The sequence below is a fragment of the Setaria viridis genome, chromosome 8, assembly GCF_005286985.2.
Source record: "Setaria viridis chromosome 8, Setaria_viridis_v4.0, whole genome shotgun sequence".
NCBI classification, from domain to species: domain Eukaryota; kingdom Viridiplantae; phylum Streptophyta; class Magnoliopsida; order Poales; family Poaceae; genus Setaria; species Setaria viridis.
Window position 1 is genome coordinate 1,313,981 of NC_048270.2, and position 20,379 is coordinate 1,334,359.

A 20,379-nucleotide genomic window follows, 5' to 3' on the forward strand; every position below is an offset into this window, starting at 1 on the left:
TAAAAGGGTTTAATTTTTTTAAAAAAAATCGTCTATGGAAGCGGGTCTTGTTGTGTCCTCTTGTTTACCAGGCCTACTGTTTTTTTTCCTTTTGAAAAGAAGCTGATTCGATAAATGTGGAGCGAAGGTCCATGGAAAATCTCTGAAAGATGGAGGATACGGTACATCAATTCCAATAAGGAGGAATACATTTCTTCTTTTTGCATAAACTCGTTGGGCTTTGCTAAAAACAGTTGAGTTGGTGCGTGTAAGCTACATAATAAGTTATGATTATATTATTGCGCACGTGGTTATCTTCTTCTTTTGTTTGCAAGGGCACATGATCGAAGCTCAAGTTAGGAGTAGATGGGCCCAGCAAAGATTTTGACCTTTCATCAAACATACTAGCATGATACGCTGACGGCGGGAGGAGTGGTGCCAGGGGCGGAGGTATACAGTAATTAGAGGGTGCATTAGCTACTGATTGGTGCCAGGCATGTAAACCTTTTTCTTTTCTTTTCTTTTCTTTCATTTTTAATTTTATTAAAATAGAGAACAAACATGCTTGATATTCGATGACACCTACCGTGTGTCTATAATATATATATATATATATATATATATATATATATATATATATAGGCCTCCGCTATTTGGTACCCAGGGTACGGAATAGTTTTATTCCGTACCCGAGCCCCCACGGACCAGCGCGCCTGCCCGGTTCACCCTGCCCGCACACGCGATGGACCAATTTCCCTTCGTCAGTTTTTTTTTTACAGGCGACAACAACCGCGCTGAAAGGCCGTCCACCTCACGGCCATCTATTGGAACCGCCCCGACCAGCAGGGAGCCTGGCGGTGTTGTGCCTGGGCAACCGAAAGAGCTCCTCCCGAGTCCTTCCACAGCACAGCAACTTCTTTCTCCAAGTACTCCATCGCAGACAGCTCCATGGACTTGAGCAGTTGTCGGTACTCGGAGTTTGGCGGAGGAAATCAGCGAGGCGGCGGCGACGACGACGACGACGCAGACAAGGAGAGGCCCCTGGTTCTGTGCAACAAGGCGTCGAGGTGGCACGAGCAGCTGCAATGCTGGTGCCTCAACTTCCGTGGCCGTGTGACGGTGGCATCAGTCAAGAACTTCCAGCTGATAGCTTCTGCGGCACAGGCAGCCGCAGCAGGGGCTTCGGCACCTCCTGCTCGACAGACGCCGCAGCCCCAGGCGTCGTCGAGCCACGACATGGTGATCTTGCAATTCGGCAAAGTTGCAAAGGATACGTTCACCATGGACTACCGGTACCCGCTGTCGGCTTTCCAGGCCTTCGCCATATGTTTGACCAGCTTTGACACGAAGCTGGCCTGTGAATAAGATCAATAGATGGGGTTAGCATAGCAGCGATTAGAGCAGGTAGATGCAATGTCTTGATGTGATAAGCACAGCTAGTAGCTGTTGATTCAAGTCTTGTTTTGTCCTGAAAAATGGCTTTAAAGTCCAAATGGGAAGCAATCAACATGAGAAGAAGTGTTGAGTTGTAATGGTAAGCTTGTTGACCTTTTTATTTGCTGCTGCCTGCTGCTGGGTATGCAAGATCGATTGTGTAGTTGCGCTGAAAAGTCAGGAAATCCGGTTGGGGTTTGGAATGATTGAGTTGTCTGTCTGCTACTAGATTGATAGGGGTTTTCGTCATCATGATTGTGAATACTTCTAGTGCTGGTCCATACCATTAATAACAACTTGATACAGCGACTGATGCTGATGAGGTTTGCTGGCTGGCTGGCTTGTTAGCTTGATGATTATTGTGTAAGCAAGCAACAAAAATTGGTTTAATCCTAATCCTGATCCTGATGGACGACCCTCCGCAGCAGCTCTTGGTTTTCCGGTCGCCATCAGCAGCTGCAGCTGTGCACTAGCATATATATCTGAGCGAATCCCAGCTTCAGAATTATGTCTCGTGGATGAGCAATGCCAGATGCATAAACTTTTAAACAATTCGTTGGGTTCAAACCAATAAACAAATCAGCCAGCTGACCAGACAATTAGCTTGGATACCATATAACCTTCCCGCACCAACTGTCATCTGCTCAAACCCTTTTCCGAGTGAGCATATGTTGCCCAGCTTCACTGACAATTAATTCAACTACAAACATATTGCTATTTGAATACAATGATTTTGTGATTGCCAGCTCATGTTGAAATTATTGTGACACGACATGTCCAACATATAAGAACCTCCAATGAGAAAGTTTTAGCATTCAACAGATGAAGATCGCAAAATCATGTCCAACATATAAGAACCTCCACTGAGAAATTTTTAGCATTCAACAGATGAAGATCGCAAAATCAAAGTGCCCACGAGCATGACAGGACAAGATTGCATTGTACTGGGAAGGACTCCAGGAGGGTGCTCCACAGTTTTTTCAAAACATTGGCAGGAGCACTGCCTTTCATTTAAGAAGAAAGAGTTTGGAACATACGGTTACAGCATAGGCGATTACATTGCTAAGAAATGAAAACAAAAGTACTCGTAGAACATAATGTAGACACCGATGGCTATTGATAGTCTAGCAGCTCCCCCTGGATGAGAGGAGTCCCACATGCACTCCTTGTGTAAACTCAATGCACCCAAAACTGCATGAAAATTTTTAACAAGAATATGAATAGATGGATCATAAAATTATCTATGTGCATAAAAATGGTGCAAAGAGAAAAAAGAGAGGGACAACCAAGCAGGACTAACATTATATTTATGCTTCATAATACAGATATGTGAATGTAAAAGGCTGTCAAAATAGCAACGGTCAAATCATTCTGAATATACAGACAAAAGCAAGCCCTAAACCATTATAAGTGAACTATTCTCCTGGAAGCCAATTTACATCTGAGAGGTAGCCATATCAAAAAGTTAAAACACCCTTTTTAGGTGCCTTCAGTTTTCTGCCAATAAACACGGAAGCAATGTAGAGACTTCCCTAGCTCACCGGAGTCCACAGGAGAGAATGAAGCAATTGTCAGAACAAAAAAAAGCAGGAGCCATGCTGTGGAGCTTAAATATGCATCTTAGGTTCCCTTGATAAACAGATACAGATTTTAAGAGGGAGAGGTAGCAAATTTGTGTTTATCATGAAAATAAAAATGCACTAATGTGGCAAATTATCTGTGTACAGAATCTCTAACAAAAGAAAAGGATTCAGGGAACAGTAAGATTACCATAAATTGCTTCTGTCTTCAGTTTTTGCCCTTCAGGTATCCCCATTGTGATACTGATTGTGTACAGGGAGAAAATTGCCAGTGAAATAATGTAGTGTTTGAAATTTTGTGACATGTTTAGTATCAGAGATTTACTATAGCATTGTTTCACTAACAAATAGAAGTAGGATACATAACCTGTGGTTGCATGTAGCCCATCCCTTGGTTGTAAACTCCATGCTGAACCATCTGCAAGTAACATGAGTTCAATGTCAGGGAATTCATAAGCTAGTGCAGTCAACCTTCTTCTCCAAAGCATGGATGCCTACAAAATTATAGGAGCAAAAGAGTTATAACCTTTCAAATCTTGGTTCATGTTTGAACAGAATTTAGTCAACATTACCTTGCAAATTTATGCAATGTGGCTCATGGGAACATAAAATCTTCATTCTATCCATTGTAGCATTGAGCCAGCTAGTTCCATAGTCACAGATAAAGGCATGTGTGATAGGTGATTAAGAGAGGATCATCGTTTGCAACCATTGGGAGGAACCCAGATTCACTGACCTCTTTTTCAAAGAGCTCATCCGCGTACGTCCCTGCGAACACCCACTGTTCCGCATCCTCATCTCCATGGTACTGCCACCTGCTGCGGCATCCTGATTCAAAATAAAATAAAATTTGTCTCTGCACCAATGAGTATTTCCAGTATTCGAGAAACAACAGTGATGGCATTGATTTGGAGCAAAGATAAAAGACAAACTGATAATACACTGGCATGACATATAGCTCTGAGAAATCAGAAGCATTCTTATGGATATAAAATTATAAACACAGGCAGACAGGCTGGCTTTACTAGGCAATTAAGCTCGCCTCTGCTTAAGTTTTTGAAGAAAAATGAGCAGTGCAAAGTTCAGGAATAATCTCCAATTTTACGAAAGAGCTCAAAACTGCATATAACCTTGTCAAAAAGGAATAATGTCCAACGTTTCTAAAGCTACAGGAAAGAGGGTATGTTTGCATTCATACGAGATAATAGGGTATGTTTGCATTCATACGAGATAATCGTAAAATGGATACATACACTAGCTACAGGAAAGAAGAAGCATGCACCAGTGATCAGCACAGGCAATCACATAGTAGACGTACCATAAGGAACTTCTTTATGTCCCGACCAAGAGCAATCTGGCGAAGATTGACAAAGGCCCTGTTGATCTCATAGCGAGTAGATAGTGCAATGTTGACAACCAGATCTTCAGGAATGATCACCTCTGGGATCCGTGGGGGAGACCTGAAATCAAGGGCAGGATTTCACATCATTAACTAATTCTATATCCATGTAACTTGCGATGAACAAACTTTGTATCCTTTTAAGTCTGTGCAGTATATCACAATAAGCTGAAATCTTACTTGTTGATGAACGAGGAGGCGTTAGACCAGAGAAAGAGAACACCCAGAGAGAATATGAGACCATGGCAATTGAAGGTCAGAAGATGGTAGCCAAGGCATTCAAAGAGGATCCAGATTGCAGTGACACCATCAAGTACTCCAGCAGAGATGTTCCTGTTCCTCCACAGCAATACATCAGCAGCTGCAAAATAAAGAACAGCAATCAATATGAATATGGCAGGTATAATAGTAGATAATCAGGAAATCAGGTCAAACAATTCCCATTATAGCTCAATCAACAGACAATTAACTTCACAAAGAAAAATGTTTGCAAGCAAAGAGTGCTCTGGTTGTCATTTAAGTAAATATGCAATCAGGTGCAAAGACACAGTGCAATAAGATAGTATCGCAACCTCTCTAAGGCAAGGCCTTATGTTTTAGACAAACACAATGTGAAATAAAGCAGTTGATCGATTCTTTTCGTAAGAAACTTCAATTTGTCACCATCTTAATGCAAAGAAACCAAAAGACCCCAACAGTATTGACCCCCATACAAGAACATATAACACCTCCAAAATGCACTGGCCCAAACGACAAAGCATTCATAAGCAAGGGATCCTCGTCATCTATGTAAGCAGTTGCAAACGCAATAGGCAATAGAATTCTATTGTTACCAGACAATTGAAAAAATATTGGAAGGCTAGTTTCAGACAAGCTCAACAGATCAGATCGTGTACCACAATGCAATCAAGCTGTATTGAATCCAAGGCATAAACCTATCAGATCTAACCTGCAACCCAAGGCTTCAATCCCGTCCAGATCCCACGCAAGCAGATCCGATCTACCGATTTCAAGTCAAAACAATTAAAAAACAGCGTGATTCAGAGCATGAAGCAGAGCCTTACGTTTGCCTCCTCCGAGGGCCTTGTGGATGGGCTGCTCGCGGCCGAAGAGGCGGAACACCTTGGCCTTAGCCTCGGCGGCCGCTGCAGCTGCGGAGTCGGAGAAGGAGGGCTTGACCTCGGCGGCGGGCGCCGAGGGGCACGGCCGCTTGTCGTTGTCGGAGTCCGAGGACGACGAGGAATCCAAACGCAAACGGAATCACGCGGTGGAGGTTGTCGAGCAGCGGCGACGGCAACGAATGGCGAGCAGCAGCGTCCGCTAGGCGACGGCGGCTGCGGATGGCGATTGTAGGCGGCCGGTTCCGATGTCGAGTGGCGGCAGCGGCTACGGATGGGGAGAGGCGACGGCGGCTGTGGATGGGGAGCGGCAGCGAGAACGCAACGAGGACAGGGAGGGGGAACAGCACTGGGAGGCGGCGGCGGCGGCGGCGGGGGTTGGCGAGAGACGGCGGCGGGGGTTGGCGAATGGCGAGCTGCGGCGTCCGCTACGGGAACTGAACGGACCCCCACGACCGAAGACGCACGTTCGGAGGAAAAAAAAACGGGGAAGCGGGAGAAAAAAAACCGGCAGAGAAGGTGCGAGCGGGATCCGCGGGTGACTCGGGTACGGAATAGTTTATTCCGTACCTAGGTTACCAAATAGTACTATATATATATATATATATATATATATATATATATATATATATATATATATATATATATATATATATATTTGTGTTGTCGTTTGCGGGTGCTGGCAGTTGGTTGTCATATATATCTCATGTACGTGGGAGTGGGTGCGATATATATAAAATAGGAATATTGTTGTTACCAAACAGCGCAATTTGCATGCACTCCCATAAACCAGCCGATCGAGTTGGTATGTGCAAATAATTAATTATTCAGGCTAATGATGGGTCAGTCAAGTACCGAGTGTTTGCTTGCAACAGCCGTAAAGGGTCTTTACAATCCCCATTACCTCGTATATTATATAGAATATTACACCATATAATATTATATTGGTTGTAGCTTTTTTTTATTTTACTTGTTATTATTCCCCTTCTTTTCCTAGCCAGCTAATCGTGTCGGCTCCCGATGTTTCAGGAAAATGGTGTTTGGGCCTGCCAGTAAGGCCCGTAGTAGCTTATTTTGATTGAGTCCATGATCAAGAATACAGCCCATCCGTAAGTATAGTTATATTACTACTGGATCGGAATACAGCCCACCTGTACATAACATGATCGAGTACTTATTAAATGTCTTTTTTGAATATTAGCTAGCAACTATTTTTTAACGAAAAAATTTGTTAAAAAAAAGTTGCTAGCTAATATTAAAAAGATATTTCTTGGTTCTGAAATGTACACAATTAATTGACTGCTGATAGGTTTTCTAGCTAGTACTACGTAGGACTGCGGCATGTGCACGTTTTGAATTAATCGTTCGATCCTTTTGTCAACTTTATGAGAACCACGTACGTACTTGATTCTGGATTGGTGTGGTCGGTGTTGAATATCACCTCTAGTGTTCAAAAAAAAACTCTGGTATGTAATGGCCGGCTAGCTCCAAAAATAAATAAAAGACTTGAGTTCATGCATATGTCTCTCCTGTGCAGCTTGCTTGTTATGCACTCAATCCTATCTATGTACTAGCTAGCTAGTCGTTGTGCTTCCGATTCTTGAGTAAATCTTTCTTTTTCTTTTTTTGGTTTCGAGCTACCTTAGCACCGAGGCTAATTCTATTTCTGTCGCTCCAAGTAAATGGTTTATTGTGCTTGTTTCTGGTTGTTATCTCCGCCTCGACTCTTTTTTTTCTCAGTTAGCCTCGACTCCTTTTAATCTCTCTAAGGTGTCTGTGTCGTCTTAATCAATAGGGATAAGTCCTCTCTCTTGCTCTCTTTCGCTCTCGGTGGTTTCCTGCAGTGTGATCTTCTTCTTCTTTGGTTGTGGCATCGTGGGTTGTTTCGTGGTTGAGAACACGGTGGGTCCTGTTGGTCTAAAAAGAATTTGATACCGAATAGATTTGTGAATAAAAGAGAATAATGCTTGGAAAATAGGAAAAATGATGGGTCTCTTTTTACAATGGGGCAGGGCTCCCCTTTTATAGTGATCCATGAACTACTTTATATTCCGAAAATGTCCTTCCTCAACCACTACATTCCTAGGATATGCCGTACATAAAGGTCATTGGGGGTAACGTGTCCTTCACGTGGTCACGTTTCTCATGCCTCCATCCTTCCAATCTCGAGACTTCACGTTCGCGCTAGATCAAGCCTCCAACCTCGTGTCTCCACCCTCGGTCCGAGAAAGTTGTCCAACCTCGTGGCACCTGGTTCATTAGGCTGCACCGAGAACTTATAACTTCGCGAAGTCTCCTTCCAAGTTCCGTTTGTGAGTTCGTGAGTAAAGAGTAAGAAGGTAAAAGCTCAGTATATAGGACCGACTTCGAACACTCAAGGGTCACTCAAGGGTTAGCTCAGTTGGAGTTTAGTCATTGGTTATCAGTCGCCAGTTTCGAGTCCCTCCAGTCACAAAGAAGATGCGAGGGTACGAGTTTTACTACCTATAAGAACTTGCGAGGTTAACTAAATTTTATTCCTTGGTCCAGAATTTACGAGATTAGAGAGTTTTTACCCACGAACGATGCTCGAGGGTGTTTAGTGTTTTGACGATCCCCAGCAGTTTGAACGATGACTTGTTTGCTTCTGTACAAACGTGTCTCTTGCTATAGCTGTCATCTTGCTTGGACTTCATGGCCGGTGGTTTCCTTCTGCAAGGCTGGCCACGGCATTGGCGCAGCTCGGCAAAGCAAAAGCAGCAGCAAGCTGGTGGCTACGATGGCATGTGTGGCAACGACGGCGTTGAGGTGCTGGCGGCCGGGCTTCTCCTGGTGCCTACGGCCATCGCTGGCAGTCCACACACGCATCATGCACACAGAACGCACACCATGCACATGCACGTACAGAGTAGCACACCTCGTAGTTGTTGCCAGGGGAAGAAGAACAGACGGCGCACACAAGCGCTGCAAGGCACGAGGGACGGGCCGGGATGAGTGGCAAAGCACAGAAAGACGGCTGAGAACCAGGAACTTGATAGAGTATATTGGTATGCTCACCTACGGCAAACGTCGAACGACGGAAACTAAGACGGCGGCGGAGATCGAACTCGACAAGGACGGCGGTGGTTTGATCTTTCACGTGGACATGCACCTCCGACAGCATCCTCGATGAAGTTCTTGGAGATGACGATATTCGCCTGCGGCTACGGCGCGGCGGCAGATTGAACTCGAAGGTTGTTTGCCAGGAGCTAGGGCACGTAGGACGGCATGATTTGATAATATGTTGCTACAGTAAATATTTATTAATGATGGATTAATTAGGCTTAATAGATTCATCTCGCCGTTTAGCTTCCAATGGGTTTTGTAAATAGTCTACGTTTAATACTACTAATTAGTATCTAAACATTCGATGTGACACGTGCTAAAAATAAGTAAAGGAACCAAACGTCCCCTATAGATATTGTTGTATAGGATTGGGATTCGTAGTTGGCCCTCTCTTTCCTAGCTAATATCAGCAGCCCAACCGTCCTCTCCGTCCGTATCAGCAGCAACTAACAGCCCGTCCGGCCTTCCCGCGGCAACAGCAGTCTCGATCCGATCCATCCATACAACACTCGCCGCCGTCGCCGTCGCCGTTCGTCACGGACATCGAGGCACCTCTAGCACTCGCCGGCCAGCTCTGATCGCCGATCAGCAGGCTCTGTTCGCGCGATGTCGACCAACCACGCAACAACAAGCCAGGAAACAACAGCAGACCAAGACCATGACCGTGCTAACCCAACCAGCATCAACACTACTGTACCAAGTGTTCGATTGTGCCATCTTCCACCGGTATGCATGCATTTTTTTTTGAACGAACGGTATGCATGCACGAACACAACCTTATTACTGTCCTTTTTTTTCCATCGAGGTTTTTCAGTTTTCATGCTTTGCTTGGTACGTATATATATAGATGAGATTTCTGTACTTTTGGGCTGCTGCCTAGCTAACATGTTAATCCATGGCTGTGATCCCTTCTTCACAGGACATCTTGTACAGGATCGCGTCCAAGCTGCCACCAAAGGAGTTTGCAAGAACTAGTGTTTTGTCAACCGAGTGGAGAAGATGCACGAGCTTAGCGTGTCCCAGGCTAACATTTGATGCTGTAGAGATGTTCAAATGCGAGAGGGAGTTCATGCAGGAGATCTGGTACCGACACGTGGTCTGGCAATTTGTCCGTGAGGTCAACAACATTTTGTGGAAACATAAGGACAAGGTGGTCGAAACGCTTCACGTCAGAATCAATTTAGAAGACAGCATATTGGCTCGTCATATTGACACTTGGGTACATTTCGCCGCCACTTCAAGGACAAAGAACCTCACTTTGGATCTAGCGTCCGCAAGGTTTTGGGAATACAAGAATTTATATGAGTTTCCTTTCCAACTTTTAGGTCGGGAAAGCATATCAAATCTACAGCACATGCAACTCAGCTACGTGTCTTTTTATCCACCTTCATGGTTTAAAGGTTTCCCTAATTTAAGAAAGCTTCATCTGCAAGCGGCACGTTTCGTTAGGAAGAATCTTGAGCATATGTTGTCCCATTGCCATACTCTTGAGTGGCTACACATAAACAGATGTCATCTAGATGAACTAACGGTGGATAGTCCACTATCTCGGCTTCTCTACTTGAGAGTCGAACGCTGCTCATTCAGCAAGATAAAATTCAATGCTGCGAACCTTGCTACCTTCGAGTACGTGGGATCGTTGATACCTATTGATCTTGTCCACTCTTTCAAGCTGCAAAGTGCAAATATTGAGTTCGAGGAAGCAATTATTCAGCATGCGCTCACATCCCTTCTCCATGGTCTTCCAAGCGTACAAAACCTGACTTCAAAGTTTGGTTTGCCACATCTAGAGGTAGGCCCCTAGAGGGCTCTTACCTTAATGACCTATCTAACATATTCATCTTAATGACCTTTTATGTTTTTCTCTTTCAGAAGCAATGGTTGTGGGATAACCCGCTGAAGTTTTCCAATCTTAGACATTTACAATTGTTATTACTGTTCATATACTCCGAAAATATTGACAAGATTCTTTATTTGGTGTCGTTTATAAGAGCCACGCCATTTATTGAAAAGTTGGAGGTGCATGTAAGTGATCTTGTATTTTTTTTCAATGTTTCTTTGCAACTATATCCTCCTTATTTTAGCTACTCTTGGGTCATTTTTCATAGTTGAAAAGTAAAGCGTTACCTAATATTGACTTACTAAGGGTTTGTGGTACTATGCGTGAAGTAAAAATTTTAGAAATACACTTCCGTTTGGTATGCGAGTGTTTATGGACATTTTTCATAAATTTGTGTGCTGTTTGTTTGTAATTATATATTGTATTTTTTTGGAGAATATTTCAGTGTAATTACACCAATATTGTTGACAGAAACGCAATCACATAATTTATGGTGAATATTAGAACAGATGAATCTGGTTGCTAGAGCATTTTCATACCATTGTTTGCTTCACAAATATGGATGACACTTTTGTCTTGTTTGCTATTGCAGTTTGCTAGGTCTGACTTATGGTTGGCAGAAGTGGGTCCGTGTAGGAAAGACCTTGGACAATGTGAATATAATTATTTGAAGGACATATGGATCACAGGATTCAAAGCGGCAAGAGGGCAAGTCGAATTTCTTTCACATGTTGTTGAAAATGCACCTGTACTAGAGGTTGTTTCAGTAAAAATAGGCAAATATCCACGTGAGTCTTTGTCAGGCAGTGGACCTACCATCGAGGCAGCTAAGGAGATTGCTAGAACTTGCCTATGCACAAAACTCTCGCAGAATGTCACCTTTAATGTTGAAGAGTAAAATTCCTCATAGTAAAAGTGAACCTTTATTTGTCTTCCTATTATTATTAGTTCTTGTATTATAATGTGGGCATCGGCAATTAATGAAACTGCTGTTATTTTGATTGTTTATGTGATGATTAATATTTTTCAACACTCAAATATTTTTTTTGAACGAACGGCACGGACTGTGCCATTTCTATCAATATAGAAGAGATTTACATGTTTATTTTAAAGATCTCGGTGCTAGCAAAACGCCCGCCTATACTACATATACCGTATAAGGCTATACCCCCTCAAGTAAGGCTGCCATGTGTTTCGCGTCGGCACTCTTCCAGGTACAGACTTCGTCCCTAATCTGCGATAGCAGAGCATGGGCATGACGCTCGGTTCTTTGGAACGTTCTAGCGTTTCTTTCGAGCCACAACTGCTAGCAGACGAGCAGGAGGAGGGACCGTAGTCCTTTTCGGGGAACTCCCGGCATGGCGCCCATGTGTGTCCACCACTCATTGACAGTTGACGTGTGTGCCCACTGGTTCGGGTTGACTTGATTGTAGGAGATCAAGGAGGCCACCATGGACCAAATCCGTCTAGAATACCGACAGTCAACGAGAATGTGGTGGGCTGTCTCAAGCTGATTCCTACATAGAGGGCAGATTTGATTTCTTAGCAAGTTTCGTGTAGCCAGTCGGTCTGCCGTCCATACTCTGTTGCAAATTATTAGCCATGCAAACAATTTACACTTCGGCGGCGCCCACGGTTTCCAGATCAGTTGTCGGAGATTGCAGGATGTGGATCCCATAAATTGAGCACGGTAAGCCGATGCTGTCGAATAAAGGCCCGAGGGTGATAGCTGTGTCTTGTTGCAAATGAACTTCTTGAACAAGAGTCCATATCTCCAAAAATTCCTTGAGGTGGCCCACTGTTAAGCACTCAAGCACATTCAGATCCTTCACCCAATTGTGGTGTCGTATGGCTTCTTTTAGCACCTATTCTTTTTCCTGGAAGCAGCAAAAATCTTAGTTGCAATATCCTTAGGCCGTCTTCCTTGTGCCCAAGCAGAGTGCCAGAAGGATGTGCGGGCGCCGTCCCCTAGTTGAATGGTCGTGCAAGCAGCAAACAACAGCTTATCCTTGTCTGAGCGTGTGATGGGAAGCCCCACCCAAGCTTTGTTTGGGTCCGCTTTCTCCTGCCATAGCCAACGCAATCTAAGTGCTCTTGCGAAGAGGTGGAAATCAAGAATTCCTAATCCGTCTAGTTCCAGTGGTCGGCCAACCGTTGGCCAATTCACCTTACACTTTCCGCCAGTCAGAGCCTGATCCCCAGCCCAGAAGAAGCGCTTACGGATTCGGTCGAGCTCCTCAATCACCTCTTTGGGAGCATTGAGTACGGTGAGGAGGTAGATCGGCTGCGAGGAGAGCACAGATTTTGTTAGTGTTAGCCGCCCTGCATGTGTCAAGTTTTGACCCCACCAGCTTGATAGTCTGGAAGCTGCCTTGTCAATCAGAGGCCGATAGTCGACATTCCGTAGGCGCCGTACTGTCAGTGGGATGCCCAGGTACTTTATCGGGAAACTTCCTCTTGGCGCGTTGAAGTCTTGCGGGATATCATCCAGGTCAAGGTTGTCACAGTTGATTGGCACAACCGTTGATTTTTGGATATTGGAGTTCAAGCCAGTCACTTTGCCAAATAGGTCCAGTAGCTTTGAGAGGTTGGCCATCTCCTCTTTGACCGGCCGGACGAAGAGGACAGCATCATCAGCATATAAGGATGTCCGCATTCGGTGGCGGTTTCGGCCAATCTTGGTCAGTAATTTGTTCTCCGTGGCCATTTGCAGCAAGCATTGTAATGGATCAATAGCAAGTATGAAGAGCAGAGGGGAGAGTGGGTCCCCTTGCCAGAGACCTCGTGCGTGTGCAAATGGTGCTCCAGGAATGCCGTTTAGTAGGACCTGTGATGAGGAGGTGGCACATATTGCAGTAATCCATTCCCTCCACCTTGGTGGGAATCCCAAGTGCTCCAGTAGCGATAGTAAGTAGTCCCAACGGACAGAATCGAAGGCCTTGGCGATGTCGAGTTTCACAAGAAGCATAGGGACTTTGTTACGATGAAATCGTCTAGCCATTCCGCGCACATACATGAAGTTATCATGGATGTTGCGCCCTTTGATGAAGGCGCTCTGTGATTTGGAGATGATGTTTGTCATAGCATATGGATCTAATTTCCATCGGCGCAACAGGTTTACTGAACAACGCTTTGCGATAGTTCCAAACCGAGTATACGTGTGTAACGATGTGTTTATACATGTGAGAGTTGAGACTAATGGCACGGATGGCACCAGCTCGAGGGCAGCCAAATGGGCTGATCGAGCCACCACATTAAAAGAAAAACAGACTGCTCTCGTGTCCATGCGTGCTGTGAATTTGCAAATTGAAATGAGCAAGAATTATACAGTTATGACCAGATAGATAAATCAACACCGTTGATATATATATATATACACACACACACATACATAGACAATAAATCTATGCGGTGAGGTATCCGATACCAAGCATGAGAATTTCCGACAAGAAAGAGTCGCCGATCTAAGTTTATGGGATGATTCCGCATAGAATCCATAAATTGATGGGGATCACATGATACTCCAATATATGCTTCAAGAAATTAAAGGGCTCCCGGCTAAAATTATTGGATGATTCTTTAGCTTATTTAGCCTCTAGGCGGCACTTGTACTGAGAGAAATTTCGATATTTGACACCTAGTGTGCACATTGACATTTAGTTTAAATATCTTTCAATATTTGATTTCGTGCATACGAATTGCTTCCAAAATGCACCCAACGAATGTCATCTACCGGGGCACGGGAATCCTGGAGCACATGATTCTCTCTCAGATTGCTTTCTCCCATTTTCTCTATTTCTCCCTTTTTTTTTCTTTTTTTTCCAAGCTCTAGTGAACGGACAGATTTGCCCCTGACTTATCACTCTCACCAGTCAACACGGCAAGGGAATGCCTGAAGCTCAACACGCTGACGGATCTAGAGGTGCAGATCCATGGATGCTCTAATGATGACGCCGGTGAGGGCGTGAGGCGAGCTCGTCTCCGTCTCGGTTCATGCTGCCGCCGTCCCCGCCTCCACAGCAGCAGCAGCCCTCGCCGGTGACCACCTCGGCGGGCCGCCGCATGGATCCACTCCAACCCTCCAAGGTATCTCCCCCTCCTGCTTCACCACCCTGTTTTAAGGGGGTATGGACTACATTTTCCTCTGGGAAATCCATCTAAAATAGCCAAGCTGAGGTTGACAAACATGCAAACGTTGAGAGAAAGTGAGAGACTTATATATTAATGTGTAGCTTGAGTTTGTGGTTAATATGTGCTTAGGCCTGGCAATTTATTTTAGAATTAATGCCTTGAAGTGTCAGCCCATTGGGTTCTGTTCTCTTGGATATAAAAAATTTGTATCTACCATTAATTCGTTGTACCTCAAAAAAAAAATCGTTGTACATATGAACTAGCTCATTGTCCACATTTAGTTTTTGCAAGTGTGAATGCCAAAGGCCTTATGCTTACGTGTTGTTTATGTTTTTGATGACCTGGACATAGTAGAATTTGAAAAATGGTTTATCGCATTTAGATCTGTTTGCATTTTTTTTATGGAATGGACATAATACAGTTTTTGCACTGCAGCTCTGTAAATTGTCATTCCAGAAAGCTCCGCAATCCATACAATGATAAATCTATGCTCAGGTGACGATTGACTATATTCTCAAAGTCATATTATTTACTCTCAAAAGTTTCCAGGATTTAACTGCTTAGTTTACTTTTGATTTATGCAGATCTGCAGAGATTGCCAGGGACTAGAACCTTTCATTGGTAAGCAGTTGGCTTCCCTGCTTTATCCAGAACCAAACAGAGAACTGACGGTAGGCCATGCATTTGGTCATAGGTGCTGGACGAGCACTGGTCTTCATAAAATCTTTTGGAACAATTTAATCTTAGCATCTCCTAAAACTGGAGTTTATGCAGGACTTTAACACAATTATATTAACTACTGCTATTTTTCCAGTTCTTTTCTTGAATGGTTGTGTTAAGCTCCAAGTTGTACTTTCCCTAGGTTCATCTCACGGTTATTGCAAGTTCAGATGTCTTTGTCCTAGGATTTAGTTCATTGCTTTTGCATTTATGATAGAATTAGTCTTTCTTGGCGTTGATATAGGGTACATACGAATCTTTTCTTGATATAGGTACATATGAATCTTTTCTGTTAAATCAGCATTTCTAGGGGTTATCTCCACTCCCAATTGTTTCTAATTTCTGCACTCCCTTTTGGTATATAATGTCAGTACTTCTACGGATCTCCATTATTAGCATAGAAAGCTGCGCACGAGTGAATATTCAAACCTCATATATTCTGAGGCTTTTGTGGTGACCTAAGCAGACCAAGATCCTTCTCATGAAGTGGACAGGCTTGCAGAGACGACAGAAACCTTGGCAGGTATTTTGATCAGCATCCTTATCTTAATGTGAGACCAATTAATTGTCTATAATCTGCAGGGGCATATGCTAGCCATGGGGCAGCGGCTCTATGACCTTACAGCTGTCAAGTGTTGGGGGTCCTGAAACAGTGCTGAATTTCCATGTAAATTACTGCACATAAGAAACAATATATGTCGTAGTGCTGAGTTCTGTTTGGTTCATATTGCAATTGGATCGCTCGAGTGGATTTCCACAAATTTCTGTGCAATGTTGGTGTGATGAGCTTGATTTTACTGGCCCGGTTTCTGTTTTAACACATTGCTGCTGGCACCCCTTTTCACTTGCAGAAAAGGTCAGGCGAAGAGCATGGTAGCAGGAAATGGCAGCAATTCAGTTCGAAGTATCTTTGATTTAAAGTTACAGGCTTCTCTTGTTTTACACGTCTTGTCACTCTAGAGAAAAACTGAGTTGCTAATGTGCACTGGGGAATCGTGACTGCTAGTTGAACCTTTCCTGATAAATTTTGGTTTCTTGTTTATATGTCACTCTGCCTGTATAAAGGACATCTGGACCTGCATCTTTGCCTAGACATCTGCATACCTTAAATCATGTCTGCAGCTCAACAAGACAACTGTCGTCTTGTTGGACTTGTTGAAATTTTACAGTCTCATGAATAGTTCGAATTAGGGCTATTCTCTAATATAGTCTTTTTTTAAACTCTTCAACAGGACCTGCATCTGTTTAGCTGACCAGACATCAAAGTTGGTAGGGAGTACAAAAGCCAAGAGGTGGAAGAGGAAAGTCGCCAAGTAGAAGCCATCGCTCATGATGTAGTGGTGTGATGTTGTTTAGTTGCCCCAGTATGGATTGTTAATAAGCTAGGGCCGGAACATAAACTCAAGACTCAAGAACATAAACTCTGTAATAATACTGCAAATGATCAAAGAGTTCTGCTCATCAAGCGTCAACAGAAGAATACTTCCAGCGTACACGCAGATCCTATCGACAGATATGCATATGCATCACTCACCCGCAAATGCAACTTGCAATATGCATCACCCACCGCAAATGCATATGCATCCTATCGACAGATATGCATATGCATCACTCACAGCGTACTAGAAGTTGAGCGCCCGGTCCACCATCACAAAATTGGAGAGCTTAAAGAGCAGATCCTCGGCGCCTTTCTCCTCGAAGAAACGTTCTAGCTTATCTACCTGCTCCTGGTCAAGCCCTGGAGCAACATCGACCACCATAGTCTTCGGCCTGTCGCGATCATTCCACTCTTGCAGGACGTACGCGGTGGGCCTCGGTCAGGTTCCCGACGATCCTGGGCTCCAGCCTCCTCGCCCACCAGGTCCCGATCCGCCGGCTGACCTCCTCTCCAGCCGCCACGGCTTTGTTGGTGTTCACCAGCCCAGTCGCCGTGCTAACCACAGCCGACGCGATCTGGCCGCCGCCGCCGCAGAGCTGCGCGGCGCCCCCGACGAACTGCGCCGCGGGCTGGAGCTTGTCTACGTGCTTCCTGAACGTCTTCAGAGCCTTTGATCCCATACTCCTGGACTTGACGGCCATCTTCTGAATCCACCGCTAAGTGCCCGCGGTGCCTCCGCTTCCTGCAGGCTGCAGCTGCTTCTGCAACGGCCGCTGGATCACGCTTGTCGAACCTCCAGACTACGACGTCCAGACAAGAGCCGCGGCTGGCCGCGTCGGCCTGCTCGCCGAACCGAACGCGCCTCAGAGTCATGTCTCGAGGGTTCACAACCACGGTTTCACCCGAGCATGGCATCGGGCGCGAACTCAATGGGCCTCACCTTTTGACTTTGATTCCTAAATGCACGCACCACAAAGTAAAGTAAAGTAATGCAAACGAATACAGTAGAGCATGCATAACAAAATTGACTACCTCACCTGCTACCCATCACTTGTGCACTAACCAAATCACGCCACCAATCGTAAGGGTGCCCCCGACGATGCTCCCCACCGTGATCCTAGCCAATACCCCACCAGACAGTCCAGCAGGCCGTTACGTCTCGGGCAACGAAGCGCTAGACGGCGGCGGCTGGCGGGGCGAAGGAGCTGGGGATGATGGAGGCGGAGGGGGAGGAGGGGCAGCAGCCAGTGGTTGGAACCGCCTCCTTGCGCCCCCCGCATGTGCCGTAAAGCATCCACACCGAGTCGATGCCAAGGTTGGCTTCGGCGAAGGCACCGTACTCGTTGATGTTGCAGAGACAGCCGTGGTCCGGGTTGTCTACAGTGTTCAGCACCGCCGAGCAGCAGCCTGGAGGAGGAACGGCTGTCAAAAGTGTACACTGCTCCGCCAGCCTTGCCGCAAGAGTAGAGCTATTGCATTTTGACGCTATTCCTACCCATGCATATCATTACTGTTTACATTAATTAGATAGATGTGTTATGTTTGTGGGTAACAGTTAACTCAAATTAAACCAACTAAGAACCGACTACTCTAACTACTTTCATTGATCCATGGCAAAAAGAATAAACTACTAATAAATTAACAATTGCATACCGATCCTACACACTCCATCTTGTTTATTGGCTAGGAATGGAAACAATTGCATACCTCCTTTTGGTGTCCTACCCACTGACGCCACGATGTCGCTGGGGCCGGCACGGGTGCAGGTTGGGAGCTCGTAGCTGCTGCAAAGTCAGACACAAAATTAATATATGATCCAACAAGTCTTTTGCTGCATGCAGCTAGTTCAACACAGTGCGTACATGGGGTGAGTGTTGAAATATGCAATGCATACTTGGAACATTCTAGAAGATTGTGGAGATCTTAAGAGACTAACTTTGCCATTTATAAGGACAAGATCATGGCAAGGTAAGAAGATTCTAGAAAATTGGAGAGAATGCATGAGCCATAATTGTCATGTTTCATGGTGAAGTGTAGAATACTCTAAAACTAGATATTTTAGCATGATAGAAATATAAGAAACTAGATAAGGATGAGGAGGGTTCTAGAGTTAGGATATTTTGTATTGAAGAGTGTGGAAGTTGCCACATGGCAACACTACAATGATCATGAGCACCTATAAATAGAGGTGCTCACCTCCCTCTTAGCCGATTTCTCAACAGTGAGTGAAGCTAATTATTAGCAAATACATGCAGAACGTAGTATAATTAATAAAGACCAGACAGTCAGCTGAGAGACAGTCAACTAAGAAAAGATCCATCGATATTTGAGATCTAGGGTATTGAAGTAATTTACAAAATTATGTAATTGGGGAATTGGTGTAATAATATTAGAAATATGTATTTTTCATCTCTTAAGTATTTTGGAAGTGTCCCTCATGTTTTAATTGGTGCAAATCGATCCCTTAATTTGTTATATGGATGCACTAATCATCCCATCCTAACACTTTTTCCTACAATATTTGGTTAGATACAACATTTTAGTAAGCATTTTTACCATTACCGTTTTGTCATTGTATAGGTTAGACATAAATTTTTATAAATATACATATTGAAGTGTGCACTTAGGTTGCTTGTACTCTAGCTTCGCCCCTGGCACGAAAAATGTCATCTTGTTGGAGTTCGTGGGGTCTATTGGTCTGACGTCGGCAGCTGCGAGCTTCACCGGAGACCCAATTGTTGGATCGCTCCAGAAAGCTTCGCCGATGCTAACCTTGAACATGGATGTCCACTCGTCATGCCGCTGGAGGTGCGACACGGTGATGTAGTGCCAGCCGCGAGAGACTTGGACAGCGTAGAGCCTCCCCTCGCTCAACCCCACGCCGCGGCGCCTTGCAGCTTCCTCCACATCCGCCGCGACCAGATTGCCGCGGCGCGTCACGGGTGCCTCCATGTCTAGATCATGGCTATCGTCTTCAGCATACGGGAATGCGACGCACCTCGCCATCGCTGTGCCCAGCCTGAAGAGGAGGATCAAGCCATGCATGAGGTCGACGAACAGCAGCTCGGAGCCATCGTCATGTGCGACCACGGTGTGCGCCTCGAACATCAGCCGCTCCTGCTCGCCCGCAGCCTCCAAGAGCTTCCAGCCCGCCTCGACATCCCCCAAATGTCGTTCCTCGAAGCGGCGCGGAAGCATATTTGGAGTAGAGAGGGGCCTTCACAAGACAAGGGGCAGTTTGGTGGCAAGCTAAACTGTATTGACCCATGCCTAGAATCTAAGAAGTCCAAGGCCTAAAAAGACAGGAACTCTTTGGCCCACTGATAGTTGAGGGGATTTAGGAGCTATGCTGTGAAAAAAATCAAACCGGAACAAAGGGATGTCAACTTACTCAGGATATTGTCCTGGCACGAAATAGTTAGCCCAATGGCTGCTTGGCCATGGTTGGATTAGCTAGGTAAGATGAATCCCATTGCATATCTACTCTAGAAGTAAAAATAGGATCGAGTTGGGTTCTAAGAGCTCCACACAACCAACTTGCATATTGACATCATTAGGCAGCTAGGGGCCATCCTCATCAGGAATTTCTTCAGGGTAATGAACTCCCAAAAGATCAGCTTCCTGGACATCTTCTTGAACAAAATGTATAGGCTAACTATTTTCATGGGGTATAAACACATCAACTTGCATATTCTGCACAACCCAAACTGAAGCAG

The 20,379-nt window shown here is 44.8% G+C and overlaps 2 protein-coding genes, 1 long non-coding RNA gene and 1 pseudogene across 5 annotated transcripts; 3 read left to right on the top strand and 1 right to left on the bottom strand.

Moving 5' to 3' along the window:
* The first annotated feature begins 721 nt into the window (after window positions 1-721).
* LOC117833203 (tubby-like F-box protein 7) lies at window positions 722-1,374 on the top strand (annotated as a pseudogene).
* Window positions 1,375-3,965: 2,591 nt separating this feature from the next.
* Window positions 3,966-5,646, bottom strand: LOC117833205 (reticulon-like protein B1; the record flags this gene model as incomplete). The annotated part of the gene is made up of 3 exons (XM_034712634.2): window positions 3,966-4,453; window positions 4,573-4,753; window positions 5,457-5,646. Coding segments are annotated over 3 exons (543 nt in total), but the record flags the coding sequence as incomplete, so codon positions are not given.
* A 3,843-nt stretch (window positions 5,647-9,489) lies between these two features.
* On the top strand, window positions 9,490-10,486 carry LOC140223608 (F-box/LRR-repeat protein At3g58900-like). The gene is made up of 2 exons (XM_072295642.1): window positions 9,490-9,919; window positions 10,467-10,486. The coding sequence occupies exons 1-2, from the start codon at window positions 9,490-9,492 to the stop codon at window positions 10,484-10,486; spliced, it is 450 nt and encodes a 149-aa protein (XP_072151743.1).
* Window positions 10,487-14,284: 3,798 nt separating this feature from the next.
* Window positions 14,285-16,746, top strand: LOC117866287 (uncharacterized). Of its 3 annotated transcripts, none has more exons than XR_004642827.2 (5): window positions 14,285-14,520; window positions 15,001-15,060; window positions 15,150-15,186; window positions 15,657-15,952; window positions 16,137-16,327. It is a non-coding gene; the product is annotated as an uncharacterized lncRNA (long non-coding RNA). The 3 variants fall into 3 exon arrangements; XR_004642826.2 differs by lacking the exon at window positions 16,137-16,327 and adding an exon at window positions 16,518-16,746 and having other exon boundaries at window positions 14,288-14,520; window positions 15,657-15,808; XR_004642825.2 differs by having other exon boundaries at window positions 14,290-14,520; window positions 15,657-16,327.
* The last annotated feature ends 3,633 nt before the right edge of the window (window positions 16,747-20,379 follow it).